Here is a 25,768-nt window from a genome sequence, read left to right as displayed (position 1 = left end):
AGTAATAGCTAGCAGTAAGGTTATAACAGGAGCGGAAGCCTGACTGGCATTTCTGGGACTGAACCGGCACAGCGTATAACATGTTTAAACAGACACAACTGAAGAACTTGCATTTGACTAATTTTTTATCACACCCTAAAGCACTTTACAAAGAGTAGCCACAGCTGTTTTGTGAGAAAATGAGGCAGTCAATTTAGGTATAGCAAGATCCCACAAACAGCAAATAAATGACTGATCAGGTACTACTAGTGTTCATTGAAAGAAGAGCATTGAAGGGCACTGGGAGAATTCCCTACTTGTTTCCAAATTACAGTAGCGCAATTCCACCTGAACTTGCGCACAGTTTAATGTCTCTTCCGGTAGATGATATCTGTCAGTACAGCATGTGGTCAGCTCTGCACTAGAGTGGCAGTCCAGACCAAATACTCAGCATTACAGTGGGCATTGAACATGTAGCCTTTTGGCACAAAGACAAAGGTATTACCAGAAACAAGGAGGGGTGAAATTTGTCTGCAGCAGTGGCGTAAAGCAGGCAATAATAAATTGGCATTTCCTTTTATTCCTTTTCCATTGATCAGTTTTACTGTGATTCAAGGCTCCTAGCTCAATATTGTGACCGATGGCCTGATATATTATATGTTATATAGTATAAAATAGCGTGTCCTTTTATCTCTGTGAGCAACACTAAAGGAGGTATGGATTGTGAAAGTTAATAGAATTTATTTTTGGCATCCTCTCAGTTGCTGAATGCCTTTGATATAAGTCACAGATTTCAGTGGCAGCATGGAGATTAATAATTAATTGAGTCAGGACATGCAACATCCTTTTAAGCTAAGTGTGTGATATTTTTAATGTTCAGTGTCCTATGATTAAAAATACATTGGATGCACACTACTGTTCTTCAAGGGGAAAAAAATGTATATTTAATGTAATCCACTAAAGAAGGTGCTCTTCAAAAAGTGTGATTCAGGCTACTTGCACATAGCACATAAGACAGATAATTGAGGAAATGCTGACGGCACAACAGAATACAATTCTTTTGTCATTATCATAGGGTGTAGGCAACCCAGACACATCTTCAATAAGATGTGCCTAGAGCAAAACACTACAGCTGTAGAGTTCATGTAGTTAGTGACCTAAGATTGTCATTCGTAGAAAAACAGATGTAACACATTTCATATTTCATACCCATGTCTTTTAAAGAATTATTTTCTATTAGATAATAGAAATGAATATCAGTCACCACACGGGAAAGGGTTTAGATATATATACATATTTATACACCCACGTCAAATCACATCTTGAAAATTGCTTTCCAATGGAACGATCAATTACCTGATTTTTGAACAACAGTAATTTGAAAGGAGGAGACACAACATCTGTTTGTAAATGTAATCTAATAAGAGAGGTTTCCATCCACAATCTGAAGTAGCCTAGCACGGTTAAAATGTTGTCTGGTGAGCATTTGATTTTATTGTGAACCCTGTATTTCTTATTTCATGATAGTCGTGCAACTAATCATCGCAGCTTTTGTTTTCTAATTGATAAAATTAGATTCCAAGATGATTTAATTGATCTAAGGCAAATTTACTTGTATTTACTACCGATAGCAAAATAGTTGGAATGTGTTCAAAAGTTGTATTATAGAACATAGAACATAGAAAGCCACAGCACAAACAGGCCCTTCGGCCCACAAGTTGCGCCGATCACATCCCCACCTCTAGGCCTATCTATAGCCCTCAATCCCATTAAATCCCATGTACTCATCCAGAAGTCTCTTAAAAGACCCCAACGAGTTTGCCTCCACCACCACCGACGTCAGCCGATTCCACTCACCCACCACCCTCTGAGTGAAAAACTTACCCCTGACATCCCCCCTGTACCTACCCCCCAGCACCTTAAACCTGTGTCCTCTCGTAGCAACCATTTCAGCCCTTGGAAATAGCCTCTGAGAGTCCACCCTATCCAGACCCCTCAACATCTTGTAAACCTCTATCAGGTCACCTCTCATCCTTCGTCTCTCCAGGGAGAAGAGACCAAGCTCCCTCAACCTATCCTCATAAGGCATGCCCCCCAATCCAGGCAACATCCTTGTAAATCTCCTCTGCACCCTTTCAATGGCTTCAACATCTTTCCTGTAATGAGGTGACCAGAACTGCGCGCAGTACTCCAAGTGGGGTCTAACCAGGGTCCTATAAAGCTGCAGCATTATCTCCCGACTCCTAAACTCAATCCCTCGATTAATGAAGGCCAGTACGCCATACGCCTTCTTGACCGCATCCTCCACCTGCGAGGCCGATTTAAGAGTCCTATGGACCCGGACCCCAAGGTCCTTCTGATCCTCTACACTGCTAAGAATGGTACCCTTCATTTTATACTGCTGCTTCATCCCATTGGATCTGCCAAAATGGATCACTACACACTTATCCGGGTTGAAGTCCATCTGCCACTTCTCCGCCCAGTCTTGCATTCTATCTATGTCTCGCTGCAACTTCTGACATCCCTCCAAACTATCCACAACACCACCTACCTTGGTGTCGTCAGCAAACTTACCAACCCATCCCTCCACTTCCTCATCCAGGTCATTTATGAAAATGACAAACAGCAAGGGTCCCAGAACAGATCCCTGGGGCACTCCACTGGTCACTGACCTCCATGCAGAGAAAGACCCCTCCACAGCCACTCTCTGCCTTCTGCAGGCAAGCCAGTTCTGGATCCACAAGGCAACAGCCCCTTGGATCCCATGCCCTCTCACTTTCTCAAGAAGTCTTGCATGGGGGACCTTATCGAACGCTTTGCTGAAGTCCATATAGACCACATCCACCGCTCTTCCTTCGTCAATGTGCTTGGTCACATTTTCAAAGAACTCAACCAGGCTCGTAAGGCACGACCTGCCCCTGACAAAGCCGTGCTGACTACTTTTGATCATACTAAACTTCCCTAGATGATCATAAATCCTGTCTCTCAGGATCCTCTCCATCAACTTACCAACCACTGAGGTTAGACTCACCGGTCGGTAATTTCCCGGGCTGTCCCTGTTCCCTTTCTTGAATATAGGGACCACATCCGCAATCCTCCAATCCTCCGGAACCTCTCCCGTCTCCATCGACGATGCAAAGATCATCGCCAAAGGCTCCGCAATCTCCTCCCTCGCCTCCCACAGTAACCTGGGGTACATCCCATCCGGTCCCGGCGACTTACCAACCTTGATGCCATTCAATAGTTCCAACACATCCTCTTTCTTTATGTCCACATGCTCGATCCTTTCTGTCCTCCGCAATCCAGCAGTACAACCACCCAGATCCCTTTCCACCGTGAATACCGAGGTAAAGTATTCATTAAGCAGCTCCGCCATTTCTAACGGTTCCGCACAAACTTTTCCCCCTTCACCTTTTAAGGGTCCTATGCCTTCACATCTCATCCTTTTACTCTTGACATATTTGTAGAAAGCCTTGGGATTCTCCTTAATCTTACCCGCCAAGGTCTTCTCATGACCCCTTCTCGCTCTCCTAATTTCCTTCTTAAGCTCCTTCCTACATCGCGTATACTCCTCTAAATCCTTAACACCTCCTAGCTCTCTGAACCTTCTGTACGCCTCTCTTTTCTTATTCACCAGGTTCATCACAACCTTCGTGCACCACGGTTCCCGTACCCTACCAACACCCCCCTGTCTCATCGGAACGTTGTCATGCAGAGCTCCAGACAAACATTCCTTGAAAATCCTCCACTTTCCTTCGGTACTTTTCCCCAAGAATGCCTCCTTCCAATTTACCCGTCTAATTTCCTCCCTGATGACACTGTATTTCCCTTTACTCCAGAGAAACACTTTCCTAGCCTGCCTGACCCTATCTCTTTCCAATGCTATCGTGAAGGAGATAGAATTATGATCGCTATCCCCAAGATGCTCACCCACCGAGAGATCCTCCACCTGTCCAGGTTCATTAGCCAGCACCAGATCAAGAACAGCCTCTCCTCTAGTAGGCTTATCCACATACTGTGTCAGGAAACTCTCCTGGACACACCTAACAAACTCCTCTCCATCCAAACCCCTAGCCCTAGGGATATTCCAATCTATGTTTGGGAAATTAAAATCTCCCATCACGACAACTCTGTTATTCCTACATCTCTCCAGGATCTGTTTCCCCATCTGCTCCTCAACATCTCTGTTACTATTGGGCGGCCTATAGAAAACACCCAGCAAAGTTACCGACCCCTTCCTGTTCCTAACCTCCACCCACAGAGATTCCGTAGTCAGTCCCTCCACGGCGTCCACCTTCTCTACAGCCGTGACACTATCCCTGATCAACAGTGCCACTCCCCCCCCTCTCTTGCCTCCCTCCCTGTCCTTCCTGAAACATCTAAAACCCGGCACCTGAAGCACCCAGTCCTGTCCCTGAGACATCCAAGTCTCCGTAATGGCCACCACATCACAATTCGAAGCAGCAATCCACGCTCCAAGCTCATCCACTTTATTCACTACACTCCTGGCATTAAAATAGACACATCTCAGACCTTCAGCCTGAGCACTTCCCTTCTCCCTCACTCGTCTAACCTCCCTCTTACCCTGTCTACATTCCTTATCTATTTGCGAGCTAACCTCCTCGCTCTCAGTCCCCTCATTTCGATTCCCTCCCCCCAACCTTTCTAGTTTAAAGTCTCACCAGTAGCCTTAGCCAACCTTCCCGCCAGGATATTGGTCCCCCTGGGATTCAAGTGCCACCCGTCTTTTTTAAACAGGTCACACCTGCCCCTAAAGAGGTCCCAATGATCCAAGTACCCAAATCCTTGTCCCTTGCTCCAGTCCCTCAGCCACGCATTAATTCTCCACCGATTCCTGTTCTCACTCTCCCGCGGCACAGGCAGCAATCCCGAGATTACTACCTTTGCATTCCTCTTTCTCAGCTGTCTACCCAACTCCCTATATTCTCTTTTCATGACCCCTTCCCTCTTCCTACCTATGTCAGCAGTACCTATATGCATCACGACCTTGGGCTCCTCTCCCTCCCCCTTCAGGATTTCTGGGACTCGACCAGAGACATCCCGGACCCCTGCACCAGGGAGGCAAACCACCATCCGAGAGTCCCGTCTGTGTCCGCAAAAACGCCTATCTGACCCTCTCACCGTAGAGTCCCCAATTAGCACTACCCTCCTTTCCTTACCCCTTTGCACTACTGGGCCAGGCTCAGCTCCAGAGACACTGCCACCGCTGCTTCCCCCAGGTGGGCTGTCCACCCCAGTAGTACTCAGACAGGAGTACTTATTATTAAGGGGCACATCCACCGGGGTGCTCACCATCACCCGAGCTTTCTCCTTCCTCACTGTTACCCAGTTACCCTCCTCCCGTGGTCCCGGTGTGACCACCTGCCGATAGCTCCTGTCAATGACCTCCTCACTATCCCTAACCCGGCGAAGGTCCTCGAGCTGCAATTCCAGTTCCCTAACATGGTCCCTTAGGAACCGCAGCTCAACACACCCAGCACAGATATGGTCGTCTGGGAGGCTAGGAGCCTCCAGGACCTCCCACATCCTACATTGGGAACAACATACTGGCCTGACAGTCATACTTGCCCTTTTAAACACAGGGAAAAAAGTGAATGAAGATTATTCCTCTCTGTTCCAAATTATTTCTACCAAGGTACCCGGAGAAAAGTAACTTATAAATAAAATTTTTTAAAAATAAGAACCCCTGCTCGCCCTTTCTGCCTAAGCCCGATGAGCCAAAGCCCCTCAGTTCTCACTCAGCTCCGTCTCACTCCGCTGCCCGCTCCCAACGCTGCCCGCTAGATAGTGGGACCTGCCTTTTAAACCTCCTGTGCACTAAAAAAAAAACTCAAGAGACCCTTTCCAGTAAACCCCGCGGCCACTGCCGGTTGCGCGCCAAAATTTAACACTAAATTAAATAAATAAATAACACCCGCGGAAAAGTACTTAAAACTAATTCTTACCCCAAAAATCCTGTCACCAGTCACAGCTCTGCCTTTCTCCACAGCAACAAGAGCTATTATGCCAATAGAAAGAACTTGGGCGGAATTTTCCAGCCGCACTCGCCCCAAGATCGGAAAACCCGCCCAAGGTCAACACACACGGTCCGTGTCCCACCTGCTACGATTCCTGTGATGGGCGGGACGGGAAAATTCCGATGTTTGTACCTGTTTAGCACTGTGTTGAGGATTCTTCTCCATTCAGAAGAGCAACTGCAAATCTTTCTGAAAAGCTCAAGTAAAAAGGAGAGGAATTTTTAAAGTTCATAATGAGGAATTTGTTTAGCATATCTCATTTACAGACTCCAATGAAAAAAAGGTACATTGCACTCTGGGTCAGACTGCAAGTAGATTATTGAGTGAGAAGGTTTTAAATTATCACCACAGAAATGACAAAATATTTGCATCATGTTATTATACGAACATAGGAGCCAGAGTAGGCCATTTGGCCCCTTGATCCTACTCCGCCATTTAACTAGATCATAGCTGATCTTCTACCACAATGCTATTTTTCCACATTATCCTTATATCCCTTTGTGTCAGAAATCTATTGACCTCTGCTTTGAATATACTCAATAACTGAGCCTCTATAGCCCTCTGGGGTAGGGAATTGAAAAGATTCAGCACATTCTGACTGAGAAACTCCATCTCGGTCCTAAATGGCCTGCCCCTTATACTGAGACTGAGCCTCCTATTCTAAATCTCACCCTCTCCCTGCCAATACCTGAGAACATCTTTCCTGCACCTACCCTGTCAAGTCTGTAAAAATTTTATACACTTCAATGGGATCACCTCTTCAAAACTCCAGAGAATACAGGCCCCGTCTCTGCAATCTTTCCTCATAGGAACAATAGGACAATTCCACCCTTTCCCTGATTAGTCTGGTGAACCTTATTTGATGGGTGTGGGGAGAGGAGTGAAGCATTTATTAAATTACGAACAGTTTCAATTAGAAAGACAAACTGCTAAGTTTTACTGATTATATTGACAGTGAGCTGCAAGTCTCACTAATTTAATTGAGTTTTTTGAGGAGGTGGCAAAAATGATTGACGAGGGAAGGGCTGTGGATGTTGTCTACGTGTACTTTAGTAAAGCATTTGACAAGGTCCCTCATGGCAGGCTGGTGCAAAAGATTAAATCTCACGGGATCAGGGGTGAATTAGCTAGATGGATTCAGAACTGGCTTGGCTATAGACGACAGAGGGTAGTGGTGGAAGGGTGTTTTTCTGAATGGAGATCAGTATAGAGTGGTGTTCCGCAGGGAACAGTGCTGGGACCCCTGCTGTTTGTAATATATATAAATGACTCGGAAGAAAACATAGCTGGTCTGATTAGCAAGTTTGCGGATGATACTAAGATTGGCGGAGTTGCGGATAGTGATGAAGATTGTCAGAGAATACAGCAGGATATAGATAGGCGGGTAAATTAGGTGGAGAAATGGCAGATGGAATTTAATCCGGACAAATGCGAGGTGATGCATTTTGGTAGATCCAAATCAGGTAGGAGCTATAAAATAAATGGCAGAACCAACAGGAGCATAGACGCACAGAAAGATCTGGGAGCACAGGTCCACAGATCCTTAAATGTGGCAGCACAGGTGGAAAAGGTGATGAAGAAAGCATATGGCATGTTTGCCTTCATCAGACAGGGCATCGAATATAAAAGTTAGCAAATTATGTTACAGTTGTATAAAACATTGGTTAGGCCACATTTGGAATACTGTGTCCAATTCTGGTCACCACACTACCAGAAGGACATGGAGGTTTTGGACCTTGTACAGAAAAGGTTTACCAGGTGTTGCCTGGTATTAGCTATGAGGAGAGATTGAATAAACTGGAATTGTTCTCCCTGAAAGACAGAGGCTGAGGGGTGACCTGATAAAAGTTTATAAAATTATGAGAGGTATAGATAGGGTGAACAGTTGGAAGCTTTTTCCCAGAGCAGAAATGACAATTACAAGGAGGCACAAGTTCAGGATAAGGGGGGAAAGGTTCAAGTGAAGATGTGCGGGGGAAGTTTTTTACACAGAGGATGGTGGGGGCCTGGAATGCACTGCCAAGTGAGATGGTTAAGGCAGTTGCGTTAGCCACATTTAAGACTTATCTTGATAGACTTATGAACAAACGGGGAATAGAGGGATATAAGCAGTTGGTCCAGATTGGTAAACGTGATCGGCACAGGTTTGGAGGGCCGAAGGGCCTGTTCCTGTGCTGTACTGTTCTTTGTATTCCAGTGTAACATCATTATTAGCTTCTTCAGTACTTGCTACTGTTGCAAAATTCATTTTAGAAATCTGAAAAGAATTCTGTGAAACATACTCTTCTATGAAAAGGTTCCAAACTTCAATGAATTTGTCATCAGTTGCGAAATACATTTAATTATGACAATATAAATAGCGCACACTGAATTCAAATGTGTTTGATTATTAGTTACTTTCAAGATACCTTTGAGATATTTTACCTGCAATGCATGAGCAAAGAATAAATCCAACACTTGGAGTTTTCAGAGCTTTGAAATCTTCTAGTCTTCCTTTTAATTAGATCTAAAGAATAATAAGTGAATTTTATTATTAATGTACCCTGATTATGTGCCAGAAATGCTCTACACCAAAGCACTTTCTGTGAGCAAATGTTGGGAAATATGTCATATAATTAATTCCTCTCATTCCACATCATTTAATATGCTCATCATTATTTATGCCTCTGATGCATCCATTGGTCTGCTTTTCCCCGTTACATCTTTCACCTTTAAATGAGCGGTCTGGGAATAGATGGTAAAATAGTTTGGTATCATCCGCGCTAAAAATGTCTCTTGGCGCGCTCTCATGCATTTTGGAGCTAGTCATCTGTCATTGCTAAAATGACTGCTGCATCCTCACTGTTTACTATGTAGAGATGATGGCATACCTTGTCTTGAATTGGTCCTGCCATCTATCACTGCCAGGGCGACTTTCCTTCCCTGCAGATTGATCTGAATATGAGAACATTCCCTGCTCAGGGTGCCTTGAACCATGTTAGCAAAGCTGCTTCAGCATTGGGATATGCAGCCAATCTCATCCTATTCCTTGCTGGAGAGAATCCTGTTTGTCGAACAGGATTGTGTTTTGTCATGGTGGGACAAACTGGATGGTGGAATCTCTCATTCCTTTGCAGTGTTCACTTTACGCCACTGTTTTTCACTTGCTGTATCAGCTTCGCCTTCTCTCTGATCAACAGCACATTTAACTTTCTCATAGGTTTAGCCATATTCGCAGGCTTTGCATGTTCTTTCAGAGGGAGACCTTGATGTCAAATGATGGCTTTACCAGAGCTCCATGATTATGTGCACTTGTGTGGTCTATCGCCACTCTGATAGGTAAGCACGGTCATATAACAAGCTTAGACAGGTTTGGCTAATCCGAGCACTGTTCTATGGGATTTACTATTCTGCCACAGGAATGATTGACAACTACAACAGAATTTGTAACCAGATTTCATGTCATCTGAGTTTGACTCATCACTATTTCACGGTAGTAAATTTGCAATGCAATTTTGTTTGTTTGACAAGCACTTGTTCATTGTTCACTGCATATGTAGCAAAGGTGCCCCCTTGCCTTCCTGTAAAACATAATGAGAATAAAATATAGAGGTGATCCTCTGGTAATTCAAAAATATCTGTAAATACATGAGGTACAGTGCACGAAATCTGTACAGATTGGATAAACTGAAATGTTTCACATTTATGTGGCACAGGTTCTCATACTTAGGGGAGCTAGATATGGCGTTCTGCTTGTCAATGTATCATAAGGTTTGTTGAGTCTCAGCACAGCACTGGTTGGGAGGAAAAGAAAATCCACAACCATGGAAATGCACATCCGTGTCCACTTGAACATGTCGTAAGTGTTATATGATTAGGGAGTAGCATCTGGAGTGTCATCCTGTTCACGCTTCCAGTTCAACACTTTTGGAAATAAAAGTAACAGATTACATAACAGAATGGGAGATATAAAAGGAGATGAACTGGGATAAATGTATTTAAAATACAATGTTAAATAATCCAAGGGAGGAAATTTCATTCTGCCAGAATTTTGAATGTAGCAAGTCTACAGCCCATTAAATTCATATTGGAACAGAGCAACTCTTCTGCCTGATTCCTCCCTGATACTGAATTGAGGGTGTGCTTAGGTGGGCTTTCCCAGATTACTTTTGGGAATTCACCAGATACACCTCTTATAAATTCAGTGGTCTTTTCATCTGTTGAGAGCATATACATCGTAGCCCTTAATCTTTGGTTCGACCAACCTGCTGCTGTCTCTCTCAGAGTGACAGTACTATTCTGCAAGCATATTAGGCACGCTAGGTAAGCAACTCTGTTGCATCACTATAGATGTTAATGCTTCTCCTCATTCAAATGACTATGGGCAGGATTTTTCCTACCATTGTGGTAGCTTGACTGAGGAAGTTTCCCATCTTGGCTGATCTGCCTCAGTTTAAAGGGCCCCATTAAACTCAACTTTCCGTGCGTGAAGGCAGGAGGGGGATAGGGTTGAACCCACTGACCCAGAGCACATTTTAGGCAGCCATGGGGGCAGGCAAGTGCTGAGGTGGGCTGGTTATAAGGCCCGTCTTAATTCTCTGGGACTTTGCTCCATTTCTTTAAAAGCCGGCTCTCCAGCACTCACCTCTCACACCTTCTCACCTCCTACCCACATCTCATGGTCCCTCAATGCCAACTCATGTCCCCCATAAAGTCCCAAAGCCACCATATGCCCCCATATAGCCTTATGCCACCTCCATAGTCACTCATCCAGTATCCACCATGGACACACCTCAAGAGCCATGTGGGAGATGAAAAACAAACTTCTAACAGTCTAATACAGATCTCAATCTTACACACTTGATACTGAAAAAAATTTCCATTCACGAAACCATTCAAACATTTTCATGCCCATAAAAACAAACTTATATACACTAACAACTTCAAAGATAGCTAATCCTTCAATAGCTTCTTTAAAATGTAAATCAAAATGTGAACTCTGAGACCCCCGCTGAGATAGGTGCTTTTGTAACTTTTGAAATTCAGCCATAAACAATAGACTATTTCAGTAGAAATATACAATAGACTCTTTGTGTTCTTCTGGAAAACCCCGAATCCGCCAACAATGAATTCCACATGAGTGGTGCTAATAAACTGAAAGCAAATACCTGTAAATAGGTTAATGTTTTAGCTGACACTGAAAACATTGGTATGCATCCAAAATATTAATCTATCCATCTCTTTCAAATATCAATTTATCCGTTACAGAGTTCTAGAAATGTCTGTTCTTATTGCAGATTTCAAATATTTATTTTTCCGTAACCAATGTTAAGGATTTAAAAAAGAACAAATGTTATCTGATGTTTTTCACCAGTGACAGTATTTAAGCAAGATAATTTGTCTGTCCCAATTGGAAAAGAACATTGAAAGCGTTGCATTTATCCAAGAGCTTGGTATTCATAAAGCACATGGGACCTTACAAAATGCAGCATTTTCTACATTGTTTTGTTTTCGTTCTATTCAGTTACAAAATGCCACGAGCTCCCTTGACACTTGATATCTGCAGCCACAGTTTCCGTTACATATTGTTTCCCTAAAGGTGAGGAGTGTCCTGCCTCTTGTTGATTGATAGGATTAAGAATATCAGAGAAATACTGTGGCAGTAGATCTCGTAACATTAGCATTGAAGCCTTGTAGGCGTTTGGACAGATTTGATAACAAGCAACATTAGGACAATCACTCTATGATGCCTCAGCAAGAATTGATCCAGGCAAAAAGGTTTTGCACAGCAAGGTTGTTGCCCAGTTTGTGTTGCCTTTGCAGTAACATTATTTGTACAAGTGGAAGGATTTCATTGATGATTTTAAAACTTACAACCTTCAATGGTGTATGTTAATTATAAAGAAAATGGATTATCTCTTCCAGCTGAAACTAAGATTTATTATAATGAAATTTGTAGAGTATAATTATGATGCTAAAAGGTAAAGTGTAAATTAATTACAAATTTGCACATTATGTTAATTAGCAGTAATGTTTTCGTTATTTGAGAAGCATGAGATCTACCTGGGTGACAGATAGAAAGCATCATTATTGTGTTATTAGGAGTTCCATTAATAATGCCTTTGAACATAGTTTAAATAATGAAAATTAGGCTGCTTCAACAATACAGACAATACAGGGAAAATAGGATACTACTGCTGTGCTTTATTTGGGCTGGTATAAAAGAATCGCTACAATGATTCAGCTGATATGCTAAATCTTTCTCATTTTTTGCTAATTATCTGCCCTTTCCCTCTCTCTTAAAGTAATTGACTCCTTAGATAAATGTGTACGGTCTGCAAGACAATTTACTTGATGGTTCGGTAAGTGCCAGTGGTCCTCCAGTACTTTGACATTATTTCACCATCAGCCATGCAGGCCACTAAATGGCAGGAGGCTGTTCACCTTGGGAGGCATCACATCTCAGTCAATCCTGTCTTCAGCCAAAGTCTACACTTGTCCGCATCCAGAAGGGTTAATGGAAAACAATCAACGTAGGAACGCAGGCCATTTAATTCCTTTAAACCCAGAGCTGTTGTGATCAGTGCAGACCAGGACAAATTGTGACTTTCTGATCTCAGTGGATCAACTCTTCTTAGCAAATCATCGAGGATTAAATGTGTATCTTTCTGAATCAGTATGCTATCCCTACCACTGAAGAGTATTTATTTGGATTATAAAGTCTTCCTTTTAACAGACAAGTATGTCAGAGATCTAACATTGTTCACAATATTGGGTTAATATCAACTGCAGATTCATAAACAGCAATGTAATGTTTTCAATTATTTACTCCAACTAAAACACAAAGGGTTACGGCCTTTTTTAAAATTACATTTACGGGATGTGGGTGTCACTGGCTAGACCAGCATGTATTGCCCATCCCTAGTTCCTTGAGAAGCTGGTGGTGAGCTGCCTTCTTGAACTCCTGCTATCCCTGAGGTGTAGGTACATTCACAATGGTGTTAGGGAGGGATTTCCAGGATTTTGACCCATCAACAAAGAAGGAACAACAATATTTTTCCAAGTCAGGATGGTGAGTGACTTGGAGGTAATATTGTTCCCAGGTATCTGCTGTCCTTGTCCTTTTGCATGAGTCATGGGTTTAGAAAGTGCTGCCTATGGAGCCTTGGTAAGTTCCTACAGTGTATCTTGTAGATTGAATAGATTGCTGCTACTGTTAGTTGGTGGTGGAGGAGATGAATGTTTGTGGAAGGGGTAGCAATCAAGCGGGCTGCTTTGTCCTGGATGATGTCTCTGGAGTGTAGGAGGCTTAGGGATGATCTTATAGAAGTCTATAAAGTAATGAGGGGCATAGATCAGCTAGATGGTCAATATCTTTCCCCAAAGATAGGGGAGTCTAAAACTAGAGGGCATAGGTTTAAGGTGAGAGGGGAGAGATACAAAAGGGTCCAGAGGGGCAATCTTTTCACACAGAGGGTGGTGAGTGTCTGGAACAAGCTGCAGTAGTAGAGGCAGGTACAATTTTGTCTTTTAAAAAGCATTTAGACAGTTACATGGGTAAAATGGGTATGGAGGAATATAGGCCAAATGCGGGCAATTGGGATTAGCTTAGGGATTAAAAAAAGGGGCGGCATGGACAAGTTGGGCTGAAGGGCCTATTTCCATGCTGTAAACCTCTATGACTCTATGTCAAGCTTGTTGTTGGAGCTGCACTCATCCAGGCAAGTGGAGAGTATTCCATCACAGTCCTAATTTGTACCTTGTAGATGCTGGACAGGCTTTGGGGAGTCAGGAGGTCAGTTATTAGCCATGAACTCCCAGTCCCTGACCTGTTTGGGCACACTGAGGGAAAATTTAGCATGGCCAATGCACCTAACTTGCATGTCTTTTGGACTGCAGGAGGAAACCGGAGTGCCTGGAGGAAACCCACGCAGACACAGGGAGAATGTGCGTTCTCCGCACAGTGACCCAAGCCGGGAATCGAACCCGGGTCCCTGGTGCTGTGAGGCAGCAGTGGTAGCAACTGTGCTACTGTGCCACTGACATCTTGTGAGACAAGGCATACCAGGTTGCTGAATAGTGAAAGTAAGCCCACCTGGGAGACGAGGTCAGGATGGTCACTTGATTCCCAAAGAGGATTGTGAATTAAAACAAACATTTATACAGACAGATGGGCCCACCATTGCAATGTCCAACATCACTCTGTGAACCCTGGCACAGTTACTTACAAGGACTGAGGTAGCCACATTCTCCAAGCAGCACTTACAACTCGATTTTTGGACCAAGAAAATTACCGTTGTCTGAAAATTGATTGCTCTTTCATCTCCGCCTTCTAACTTCCTTTCATGGCTTCTCCATTTTTTGAGATAATCACCTCTCAGAACTTTCTCATGATATTCCTGCCATGCTCCACATGGACCATCTTACTTACTCTTCTACCTCCGCACATGCCATTGAGTCTCCTGCTTGAATTCTTTCCTGCAACCACACTGTGGTACTCAGTACTGCACAATTTTGTCTTCTGTAATCACCATATTTTAAAAACATAAACTTGGCATCATCTAATCACTACTTCCTGATTTCATTGTTTATTTCTCATTCACTAAGAGCCAACCATCAGTTTGGTTTTCAATAATGCTGTTAAATAAATCCCATAATAAACAAATAGTAATCCACGAATAATCAAAATGAAGCTGCATTGTTTCTATTGTAAGCTTGTTACAGGATCACAGGTCACATCGACTGTGTCGTAATCTCAATATTTTCTGAACGAACTTGTAAGCTTATAACTAGTATTGAAAACTAAACTGACAGCTGATCAATTCAGCACTTTGAGACACCCTGAGGTCATGAAACACAATATTATAAATGCAAGTTTTATCTTAGATATTAAATTATTCAGACCACCTCACCTTAAAGAAAAACGGTGAAACATCCCCTTCTGGAATAGTTACGGACATTTTGAAAAGCACCGTAATGTAACTAATTGTTCATATATTGAAATCTTGACATTATTTGTGTGTTTTCTGCAGTTACATGCATACTGGTATTGCCAGAAACCCCTCTTGGCAACTTGATGAATAAGCATATTCTTGTCCAGAATCTGACCACCAACTTATAAGAAAGATTGGAAATAAGTAACTAAATACTGATAGAGAGGGGACCCTGGGGCATCTCTGTGATATCAGAGATAACAATAAATGCAGACATTAAAATTAATTAGATAAAAACCTCATTTGCAGTAGCAAATACAGTAGGAGCCAAATTAATACATAATTCAGAACCCATTTGTTTTCGGAAGCAGCACAGTTTTAAAAAACTCTTATTTAAATTATACTTTGTCTTGTAATTTTCCTAAAATTGATCTATCTATTCTAAACATCAATCTACTATATAAGATAACTAAAATATAGCTGGAAAATTGTTAAAATTACTCATACTCTTTTGTGAGAGGTGAGGGATAATCACAAGCATTCATTCCTTTGAGAAGAATCTACCCGTTTTCTATTTGTGCACATATTGTTTGTGAATTACAGAACTCTGACAATAATGTTAGAGCTATTTCTTGGAAGGAATTGACATTAATTTCCGACTGGATGCAGCCCCGGAGGGTATAATAACACTCTCCTCCCTTCACCTCCTGGAGACCATATCTTTATGGACTGAAACGAAACACCTCTGTAAAACTGATAAAATATTTACAAGTAGTCATTATAAATGAGTTCACTCCTGTTCATTCAGTATCAGACAAGTGTTATTTGGTGTGAATTGAGCACACTTAGTGAAACCATTTGATTCATTCTAATCTTTAATCTTCAGAAACGAAACTGCCCTGGCTCCCTATGAAATCACAGTTTGCACCTGCTTAGGAACAGTTGCAAGCACAACGAACTGTTTTGGATTTTTGCTTATACATACTGTGCAGCTGGCAAACAAGCAAACAACATTGAGGCCGATAGTAGATAAGTTTGTTTAACATACATTTTAGGAATGGGGATAAATGACAATCAAGTTGTTTATAATTTAAATAAACTGGAGCCTGTTGTAAACTTGGTATGTCTCTCTAATTCGGACAGTATTTTAACTGCATGTTGGTAAAGCGATTTATGTTCTGCTATCTAAACATATTTGTATATTTTTATATCAATATTCGCTCTTATTCTGGCAGATATTTGGTAGTTTGCTAGTTCATACTAATCCTTTAACAGACTTGGAAATGACAAAGGTCAGCAGTGCCAATGAAGAGGCACACATATAATAGCAGAAATAGTACAAGGGTCTCCTGCTTTTAACAAGCAGAACACCTCACTATAATATTGAAATCAGGCTCCCACAATGTAGCTACAATACTGACTTTATCACCGGCTGGCTGTCTATTCCAAGACTTGGGGAACCTGGCAACTAAGTGCTGATAGGAGCAGACAGAGCAAAGCTTTTTATATCGCTCCTTGTAGACCAGAATCCAGCCTCTCAAGCAAATCATCTGCCAAAACCGGTCAACTGCCACTCCACATGTTGCCATTAAGGACTGTTTCTGGTTCCCTTGTTTTGTCCCAACACAACCCCATCCCTCTCTCCATGGCCACCTGTCCCTTGTTGTTCAGTTTTACTCCCACTGAGCACTGACCTTTGTTCTGTTACTAACACATTTTGCTATTTTACATTTTGCCGCTATTAGCACTCTTCAGTCCTTAATGGCACCATTAACAACCCCCTTATGTCCATGATACATTTGTCAATCTCTCCTTTGCTCCAACCCTACCCTGTGCTTCTATTCTGCCCCACCTCCCTCTCGAACTATATAATTCATTATACTTCTATCTCACTTCAGTTCTGTGGAAGGGTCATATGGACTCAAAATGTTAACTCTGTTTCTCTCTCAACAGATGCTGAGTTTATCCAGCATTTTTTGTTTTATTACAGGGCTTTGAAAAGTGGTCACCTGATTTACATTTGGTTTTGTCAGTGTTGAGGACATCAGTATTATAAGCAGTTGGAAACTGTTTACTGGGTTAGAGGTAGTACACCTGAATGGCTGTTTCACATGGAATGAATCTTTGGGGCCCTAAGTAATGGTGGGGGAGAAAACCATTGGAACAGATGTTGCATTTGCTGAAGCTGCAGCCTAACAGCTGGGGAAAAGGGAAGTGTAAAACTGGTGGAAGAATGAAAAGATGTATCCTGGAAGGAAAGCAGAGAAGGAATGGGAGGAGAAGATGAATATATTACAATGCATCATTGTAAGTGGCAGCAGATCAAGCGAATGCAATGGCTAGTGAGGTAGAAAATGAAGAAAAGAGTAACCCTGTCATCACGATAGGGAATGATGGCAGAGGCACGGGTAATGGTGCGGTCACAGTTAGGTGGCTATCCCAGCAGTGTGACGTGAAAACATTCTGACAAAAGAAATTGAAGACTTTTCGGATGTTCTGATTGGAGAATTGAGTTATTAAAATAGATGCAATGGAGGCAGAGAAACTAACTATGCGTAAGCATGGGGCTTTAACAGGAAATAAAGAAGGATCAGAATCTGGATATGCTGTAGTATGTGGGGCTATGATTTAGGGATTTTGTCTGCGAACTGGATTTTTAAATTTAGAACATGCCTATAATGTTAAGTTACATATTTTGTTTGTAGTGAGTTAGCAGGCAGATCAATTCTTGTGTCAATTAGCAAAGAAAGCTAGTGTCATTGTCTATAAATTTAGGCCATTGTGAGTGCAATGCTGTGAAGCCAAAGGTACTAGGTCCAATTTTGCTCCATTTTACCATATAGATCTTTCGCCTACCTTTTTCTCTTCCTTCCTCCCTGACTCTGTCCTTCCCTCTCCCCACCCCTCTTCCCCCTCCCCATCTATCCACCAGCAAGGACTGGCCTGTATTTTAGAAAAAGTCTCTGCCAGAATGGTTGCAACACCTTCATTAGAAAATTAAGTTAATGCTTCGAGAGTTAGTAAGTTGTATTATTATTATTTTGCCATCGTTGTGGGGTATATCAGATTGATTGTTCTCAAGCTACGTGCTGTTCATTAGTACATTGCATGTAAAATGTGCTAGTGATTGACTTGTAGCTGTTCCTGTCTTGATAGAGAGCATTTCAGTTCAACTTTCAGTAAGGAAAAGAGAATTCATCTGATGGCACAACTGACTAGCAAAATACCAACAAGGCTGCAAAATCCTGCAGCCTACCCTGAGCAAGTTTCCCAATGGCAGGAATGCATCAGAAAGCCACCAGCCCTCCCTTGCTTCCCAAGTCCATCATCACGGGGCCAGGAAAATTCAGCCCAATGTTTCAGCTCAAAGACATTTTGTCAGAACTTGAATGAAAAAAAGTGATTTTTCAACAATAATCTCAAGGCTACTTTTTCTAATCAGCACACAGAATTGAAGAGACCTTGAAAATGTTGCAAAGAGTGCCTTTGGTACATTGATTGGCCTTTATAAATCGAAGTATCGAGTATAAAAGTTGGAGTGTTATGGTAAGGTTATATAAGGCATTGGTGAGGCCGAATTTAGAGTATTGTGTACAGTTTTGGTCAACTAGTTACAGGAAGGATGTAAATAAGGTTGAAAGAGTGCAGAGAAGGTTCACAAGGATGTTGCCGGGACTTGAGAAGCTGAGTTACAGAGAGAGATTGAATAGGTTGGGACTTTATTCCCTGGAGCGTTGAAGAATGAGGTGTATAAGATTTTGATGGGTATAGATAGAGTGAATGCAAGCAGGCTTTTTCCACTGAGGCTAGGGGAGAAAAAAACCAGAGGACATGGGTTAAGGGTGAAGGGAGAAAGGTTTAATGGGAATATTAGGGGGGGCTTCTTCACGCAGAGAGTGGTGGGAGTGTGGAACGAGCTGCCGGATAAAGTGGTAAATGCGGGGTCACTTTTAACATTTAAGAAAAACTTGGACGGGTTCATGGATGAGAGGGGTGTGGAGGGATATGGTCCAAGTGCAGGTCAGTGCGACTGGGCAAAAAATGGTTCGGCACAGACAAGAAGGGCCTAAAGGCCTGTTTCTGAGCTGTAATTTTCTATGGTTCTATGGTTCTATTTGATGCTGTTTACGTGGCGGGGTTCTGGACTGCTTTGTTCCACTCTGTTTATTTGTGCAGAAATAGATTTAAGAATAGTTTGAGTGTTTATCAGATTGGTGGATCCGCCAGGAACATATTTTCTTCCAACACCTTGAAAAATATTATGCTTTATGGCTACACATGCACGGATTCTGTTACTGACACTGTGAAAGTTAATGGATCTAGTAATTATGTTCTGCTGACATTTACAAATATCAGATGTAACAGCTAGTGCTCTTTATGTGAGTTTTATTTATTTTTGATTAATCGTGTTTATATTTATGTGGCAAGTATGTATGAAAAAAGTTTAGGAAAAAGCAATTTTTGTTTTGCATAGATGCTTATTTTGCAACGCAAACTTTTATTGACTGTTGAGAATGAACTTTATATTATTTTGCAATGAAATAATTAGTTAAGAACTATTCCATTTGGAATAAAATTGGATGCATTTTGATTGGGACGTAGTGAGAGAAATTAATTTTGTATTTATGATGCCCTTCAAATGATTAATGCTTAAATCCAAATGGCAAAATTTCAAGTAATCAAGCTCATACAGCCAAGCCCCCATCATTAACTTCAACTTGATAATACCTACACTATCATTCATCATATACAGACAGCATTGCTATTTCTAATGTTGCATTCGGAAGGCTGATTGATGTGCCAGTGGCTTGAATCTGCTTCCTCCATCTAATCCAACAGTGCAACATATTTGTTCCTGTATTCCATTATAGTTCTAAATACTTCTGCAGTGCAAATGGTTGATAACGAGAATCAAGGTTTATATTTTAAACAGTTGTCGGGGTGTCATGTGATGTGAGCCTGGGAACAGCTGTGTTTCCGTGAGCTCGACCGCTAGTGGTACGGTGGTTAGCACTGCTGCCTCACAGCACCAGGGACCCGGGTTCAATTCCGGCCTCGGGTCACTGTCTGTGTGGAGCTTGCACATTCTCCCCATGTCTGCGTGGGTTTCCTCCCACAGTCCAAAGATGTGTGGGTTAGGTTATTGGCCATGCTAAATTGACCCTAGTGTTAGGGGATTAGCAGGGTAAATATGTGGGGTTATGGGGATAGGGCCTGGATGGGATTGTGGTTGGTGCAATCTCAATGGGCCGAATGGCCTCCTTCTGCACTGAGGGATTCTATGATTCTACCATTACTCATCTTTTAATCCTTTCATTTATCCTGATGCACAACCCATAAGTACCTAATCCTGAAGCAAAAACTCCCTCTTATACCCCTGGAAGATTTCTGGTTAGGTTTTGAGACAAAATGCTGAGTACCGTCATGAAAATTCTCGATGGAATGAAGCAGTTGGAGGAAGCCGGGGTGAAGTTGAGCCCTCGATATGGTGATTCAGTCAGTGAGCGAGCTCTTGACCCGGCAATGTTGAAGATGTTGTAGGTGATGACTGCCAATATGATTAAGGTGATAGATGACAGACTTGGCTTTTTGGCACAGAATTTCAGTGCTCATATTGCTGAGCTGCAGAGTCCCGATAAGAGGCTTGATGAAGCAGAGGAAAGAATCCTTGTTGTCGCTTCCTCAGTTGAGGCCCCCTTTCAATCCTTGGAATATCGGCTAAATGGAATGTGAGATATTCTGATTGATCTGGGGAGCCGGGCTGGAGGAGGAATGTCCATGTGACTGGCTTTCCAGAAGGAGCTGAGGATATATTAATCCAATGGTTGGGCCGGTAATCATGCATTTTCATAGCTTTGGTCGCAGATGTTTGAATGAAGCTGGAAAGTGTCTGAAAGCTATCTGTGCAGGTTATCCTGCTACCCTGAGGGTGACATCCGACGGATCCTTAAGGCTGTTCGACAATCCTACTAAGGCTTTGGCCTTTCTAAACTTCATGGATGACAATAATTTAGAATCATAATCTGCAGTTCATCGCTAATCCTGGATTTTTTCCTTTGTCCTTACATTCCTTATTTGATTTTTAATGTTATTTATTATGTTGATAGGGGTGATCGACTATATGAGAACTGAGGTGAATCTCGCCTGTTATCCTTTGAAAACTAGGGATATCCATTTGTTGAAATGCATCCCTCAATGTGTTCTTTTAATTACCCCAAGCTTAAGAGCCAGATTTGCTCTGCATATATATGCTCATTATGCCCAGGGGTGCAAGATGGCAAGGGGGACTGCCTGAATTGTTCTGGTCCTGTGTCAAAATTGAATCCAAGTGGTTTCATATCCTAAAGAGCTTGAGAGCGTTGGGGAGCATGCTGGGTAGGTTGTATGGCACTAAGGTTGTGAGATACTTTTCTGTTTTTCTTATAATCCTTGCACTTATAATGGTGGTATATCCATATGGCATCCTTTACTCTTGTCATGGCTAATATGAGTAACACTACTGTGGGGAGGTGGGGGGGTGGTTTAGTGTAGGAGTTGCGGGTATAGCTCAATGAGTCCTCACAGCTGGTGAGGAAATCCTCCTTACAACTATTGGTGTCACATGTTTGTTTCTGTATTGTTATTTTGGCGTTAAAGAATTTCTGACAGACTCCTATAAAGATGCAGACTGAGCACATATCCTGTTTTATGTCAATGGAGCCCCTAGTATAGCTGGAGATGGGGGAAGTGTGCTTTGGTGCTGCGCTATGTGTGGCGTGAAAATCTTTGGCCGTCCAGCCTTTTCTATAGCTATGTCAGTATCCTACATTCTCCTTGGCTGAATATGTAATGGCAGTAGCTACTTTGAAAATCCTGGAGGTTACGTGGCTCTATCTCTGGTATCCTGTGAGTGAGGGCATGCACCGTTATGCCATGTACTCGTGGCTTTATTTTATTATCCTGTTTTCCCCGAATCTCTGAAATGTCAGGCGGGATTTTACGGCCGTGCTCATCCCAAAACCGTAAAATGCCACCCGAGGTCAAGAGACCTTCCCATTGTCCGCCCTTCGCCCGCTCTGATTCCCGTGGCGGGCGCGGTGGTAAAATTTCAGCTATCATTTTAATGTTTGTATCTTTGGAGGGGCCTTTTGTAATGAATAATCCAAACAAACTACATTGGTGCTGTCTTATTTCTTTCTGTGTGTACATGCAGAAAAATAATTATGTTGTATTGTACCGATCCTTGAGGCTTTGTTGCGTTGTTTATAAAATGGGGAAAAATCTTCAATAAAAATATATATATTAAAAATGTTTCACTTTTACATGGTACTTTAATTATCAGAGTACCACAGGAAGAGAAGTAGGGTTGCATGGGTCAAACTCTCTCATTCCCTATTAGTCATAGAAAGCTTGTAGGAGTGGGATATGTTTAGATATATACCTTGCCAATGTCTGCTGTCAGATCTAGGCATTGGAAAAGTTTAATTGCAGCTCAAACTACAGTTTAGTCATACAAAATTATGCCTGATGCTTATCAAAATGAATGGTTCCTGCCAGATGTTCTAAGGAAGTAGATAACTGATTTGAAGGTGTTGGTTCTTTATTAACTGGGCATTTTGCGTATGATCATGTGAATGAAAGAGAGCAGATGATGATCTAATAACAGAAGCCAATAGAAGTTTTCCGTTAACTGAACACTGCAATTTCAATTCTTTGAAATGTGTATCTTAGAATCATAGAATGATACAACAGATAAGGAAGTCATTTGGTCCATCATGCCTATTCTAACTCTTTGAAAGAACTATCCAATTAGTTTCACTCCCCTGCAATTTTATCCTTCTTTAAATTTTTATTTAATTCCCTTTTGAAAGTTACTCATAACTGCTTTCACTAACCTTTCAGGTAATACCACTCATAACTCACTACGTGAAACAAATTTCCCACTTCTGGTTTAATTGCCAATTACATTCAATGGATATCCTCTGGTTACCGACCCTCCTGTAACTGAAAACAGTGTCTCCTTATCTATTCTTGTCAGAATCCTGAATAATTTTGAATACCTCTTTTAACTGTTCCTCTAATCTTCTCTGATATTAGGAGAATAATGTGGAGATGCCGGCGTTGGACTGGGGTAAACACAGTAAGAGTTTCAACAACACCAGGTTAAAGTCCAACAGGTTTATTTGGTAGCAAATGCCATTAGCTTTCGGAGCGCTGCTCCTTCGTCAGATGGAGTGGATATCTGCAGATATGTCTTCCGGCAGTAGACAGGGGGAGTGGGGTTGGGTTGGAGACAGTGTTTGATCCAGTGGAGTAGCTGCGGCCTTTTACATTAAAAATCTTCTACCCACTGTCCAGAGTTCTTCTCCAGTTTGAGGTGGTCTCTCGCTCTCTCACATACATTGGCAGCTTCCACCTCAAACAGTGGGGTTGCCGATGTATCACTGCTGGAAGACATTGGGGGGTGGGGGGTGGTGATTTTCAGGATCCGCTCTCTTTCACTCTCCCGAGATGGCCATGATGAGCACGGCCCCCCCAGCAATGTATCAGGTTCATGCACCCATGTAAATGACTACATTTTAATATAATTAAACAGCTTAACGGCGTTGCGTCCGTGAGTGTTGAATGCATCCACCATGTCATGCCGGCAGGAATCACTACTGCTCTCCAGCACTCAATGACCACCCCGGGGGGCATGGAAGCCAGTGTAGCCTCTCCGCCCCCCCCCCCTCCCCCCTCAGGTGTTCAGGGACATGGCTGGGTAGTGCCCTGGTACTGTCCCCTGGCACCCTGGCAATGCTAGGTTGGCAATGTCAAGGGGCAGGTCCTAGGGGTGAGCCTCCCATTTTCTGTTCCTGCATCCTATTTAGGCTTGTACCATTAAGTTTATAAGTTACTAAGAAAATATATGCAGTGATTAGAAACTAACTTTTGATAGATCAGTAGATTCATGTGAGGACAGAATTCCAGAGCCTTAAATAAAATTACTGCTAAATTATTTAACTGGTCTTAGTGTACAATTAAAATCTCTCAATATCATGATTTTTTTTTAGTGTGTGTGTGAAATCAAAGGCGCTATTTATTCTTCAATGAACTATCATAGCATGCTCTGGAGCAATTCTAAAGAATTATTATCCAGACTGTGATGTAATCATTTGAAAATAGATTTTGACGTTTTAACACTTCAGTCAATAGCTTTGTGTAGCACTGAATCGTAGTTCAACACATTTGATTGCATGTGTATTACAATGTAACCTTTTAACATTTTCTCCTTTAAAGCAGCATTTAATTTGCAAACAGTTGAGAGTCCCATTAGTTTTAGATCAACACTCACGCAAGAAATCAATAATACTCTAAACCAAGGTGATGACTAACTTTTTAAAAATTCAATGCTGTTTTGTAGCTGCAGCAGCAAGAGTTATGGGTCACAATCGCATCACACTATAGTGCCATTATATTGCTATGACATTATATCAATGTGTTTTATGTAAGCCAACAGAAGTAAAATAACTTTTTTTATAATTGTTTGGCTGCAGTGATGCACCTTTAACCATTGACAATGTGATGGAAGAGATGTGCGCATGTAACACATTAGAACTGGTCTATTAATCTCTGATTTTTCACCCTTTCATTCATGTAGATTGTGTTCAGGAAGATCAGTGATGTGAAGCGTGAAGAAGAGGAAAGAATGAGGAGAAAGAATGAGGCGCCATTAAACCTGCCCGCTGACCATCCTGTACGCAGACTTTTTCAAAGGTTTAGGCAGCAGAAGGAGGCTCGTATAGCGGCAGAAAGACTGAAGGATGCTGATGATATGGAGAAAGGCACTGCACAGCTAGATGGCCATGTAATAGATGCTGCAGCAACAACCAGTGTAGTTACAGTAACTGAAAGTCCTGCAACTCCAGTCCCTTCACAAGTGATTAGAGCCTCAACATCAGAGACATCTGACCAGGCTAAACTGCAGGCTCCAACATCTGAGCAATTTGCAGCTGCAAGACAATCTGGAGAGTCCAGCAAGCGAAAGGGCTGGTCAAAATTTAAAGATTCTGCTTCTAAAGCAGAAGACTGGAATAAAGTGTCCAAGGCAGAATCCATGGAAACTTTACCAGAAAGAACTAAAACACATGAGGAGATGTCTTTGAGAAAAACAGATTCATGTGACAGTGGTATCACAAAGAGTGATCTGCGATTAGATAACGCAGGAGAAGCACGGAGCCCTCAGGACCGAAGCCCCGTGCAGACAGAGGCGAAGCACACTTTTTATCCAATTCCTGAACAAACCCTTCAAGCAACCATACTGGAAGTAAAAAATGAGCTGAAACAAGACATAAAATCCCTGAATAACAAGATCACCAATATTGAAAACCAACTTTCAGAAATATTGAGAATATTAAATGCAAGATCCACAAATTCGCCACAGGAAATATTTGAAATATCAAGGCCAACAACCCCAGAATCTGATAAGGAAGACCAGCAGTTCTAGCTGTGAACCAGCCCTTAAGGTGACAAAAATCTATAATGGTAAAATTCAGGTGTCTTTTATTAAACATCATCTAATTTGAAGATGAGCTGTCCAGAGTGCTGAAATGATGGGGATTAATCATGCTTATTTTAACATTCTAGAAGGCATGCCCAGATGTATATATATATGCCTCACTCATGGAATGAAGACTAAAAAACACTATTTGTTTCTACTGATTTACTGTGTTACGTATTTTGATCAAACGGTTTAAAGGAAATGGAATTAACACCCAGTCAATCTACAAATAACTGCACGCTGTCTTATGTCATTTCATGGAGACAAATGCCTCACTTCTGCTGGAAACTAATTTGAAAAATGCAGAATTCCTTATTTTG

General features: G+C 42.0%; 1 protein-coding gene across 1 annotated transcript in view; it reads left to right on the top strand.

The window, feature by feature from the left end:
- Window positions 1-25,394, top strand: part of kcnh1a (potassium voltage-gated channel, subfamily H (eag-related), member 1a) — a 257,744-nt gene extending 232,350 nt beyond the window's left edge. Inside the window, exon 11 of the mRNA XM_078230547.1 lies at window positions 24,549-25,394. Within this exon, the coding sequence (XP_078086673.1) occupies window positions 24,549-25,394 (846 nt within the window). The remainder of the gene's footprint in view (window positions 1-24,548) is intronic.
- The last annotated feature ends 374 nt before the right edge of the window (window positions 25,395-25,768 follow it).

Source organism: Mustelus asterias, chromosome 15 (assembly GCF_964213995.1).
Source record: "Mustelus asterias chromosome 15, sMusAst1.hap1.1, whole genome shotgun sequence".
Classification (NCBI taxonomy): domain Eukaryota; kingdom Metazoa; phylum Chordata; class Chondrichthyes; order Carcharhiniformes; family Triakidae; genus Mustelus; species Mustelus asterias.
The sequence above is the reverse complement of the archived record's forward strand: the minus strand, read 5'-3'. Positions and strand labels throughout refer to the sequence as shown.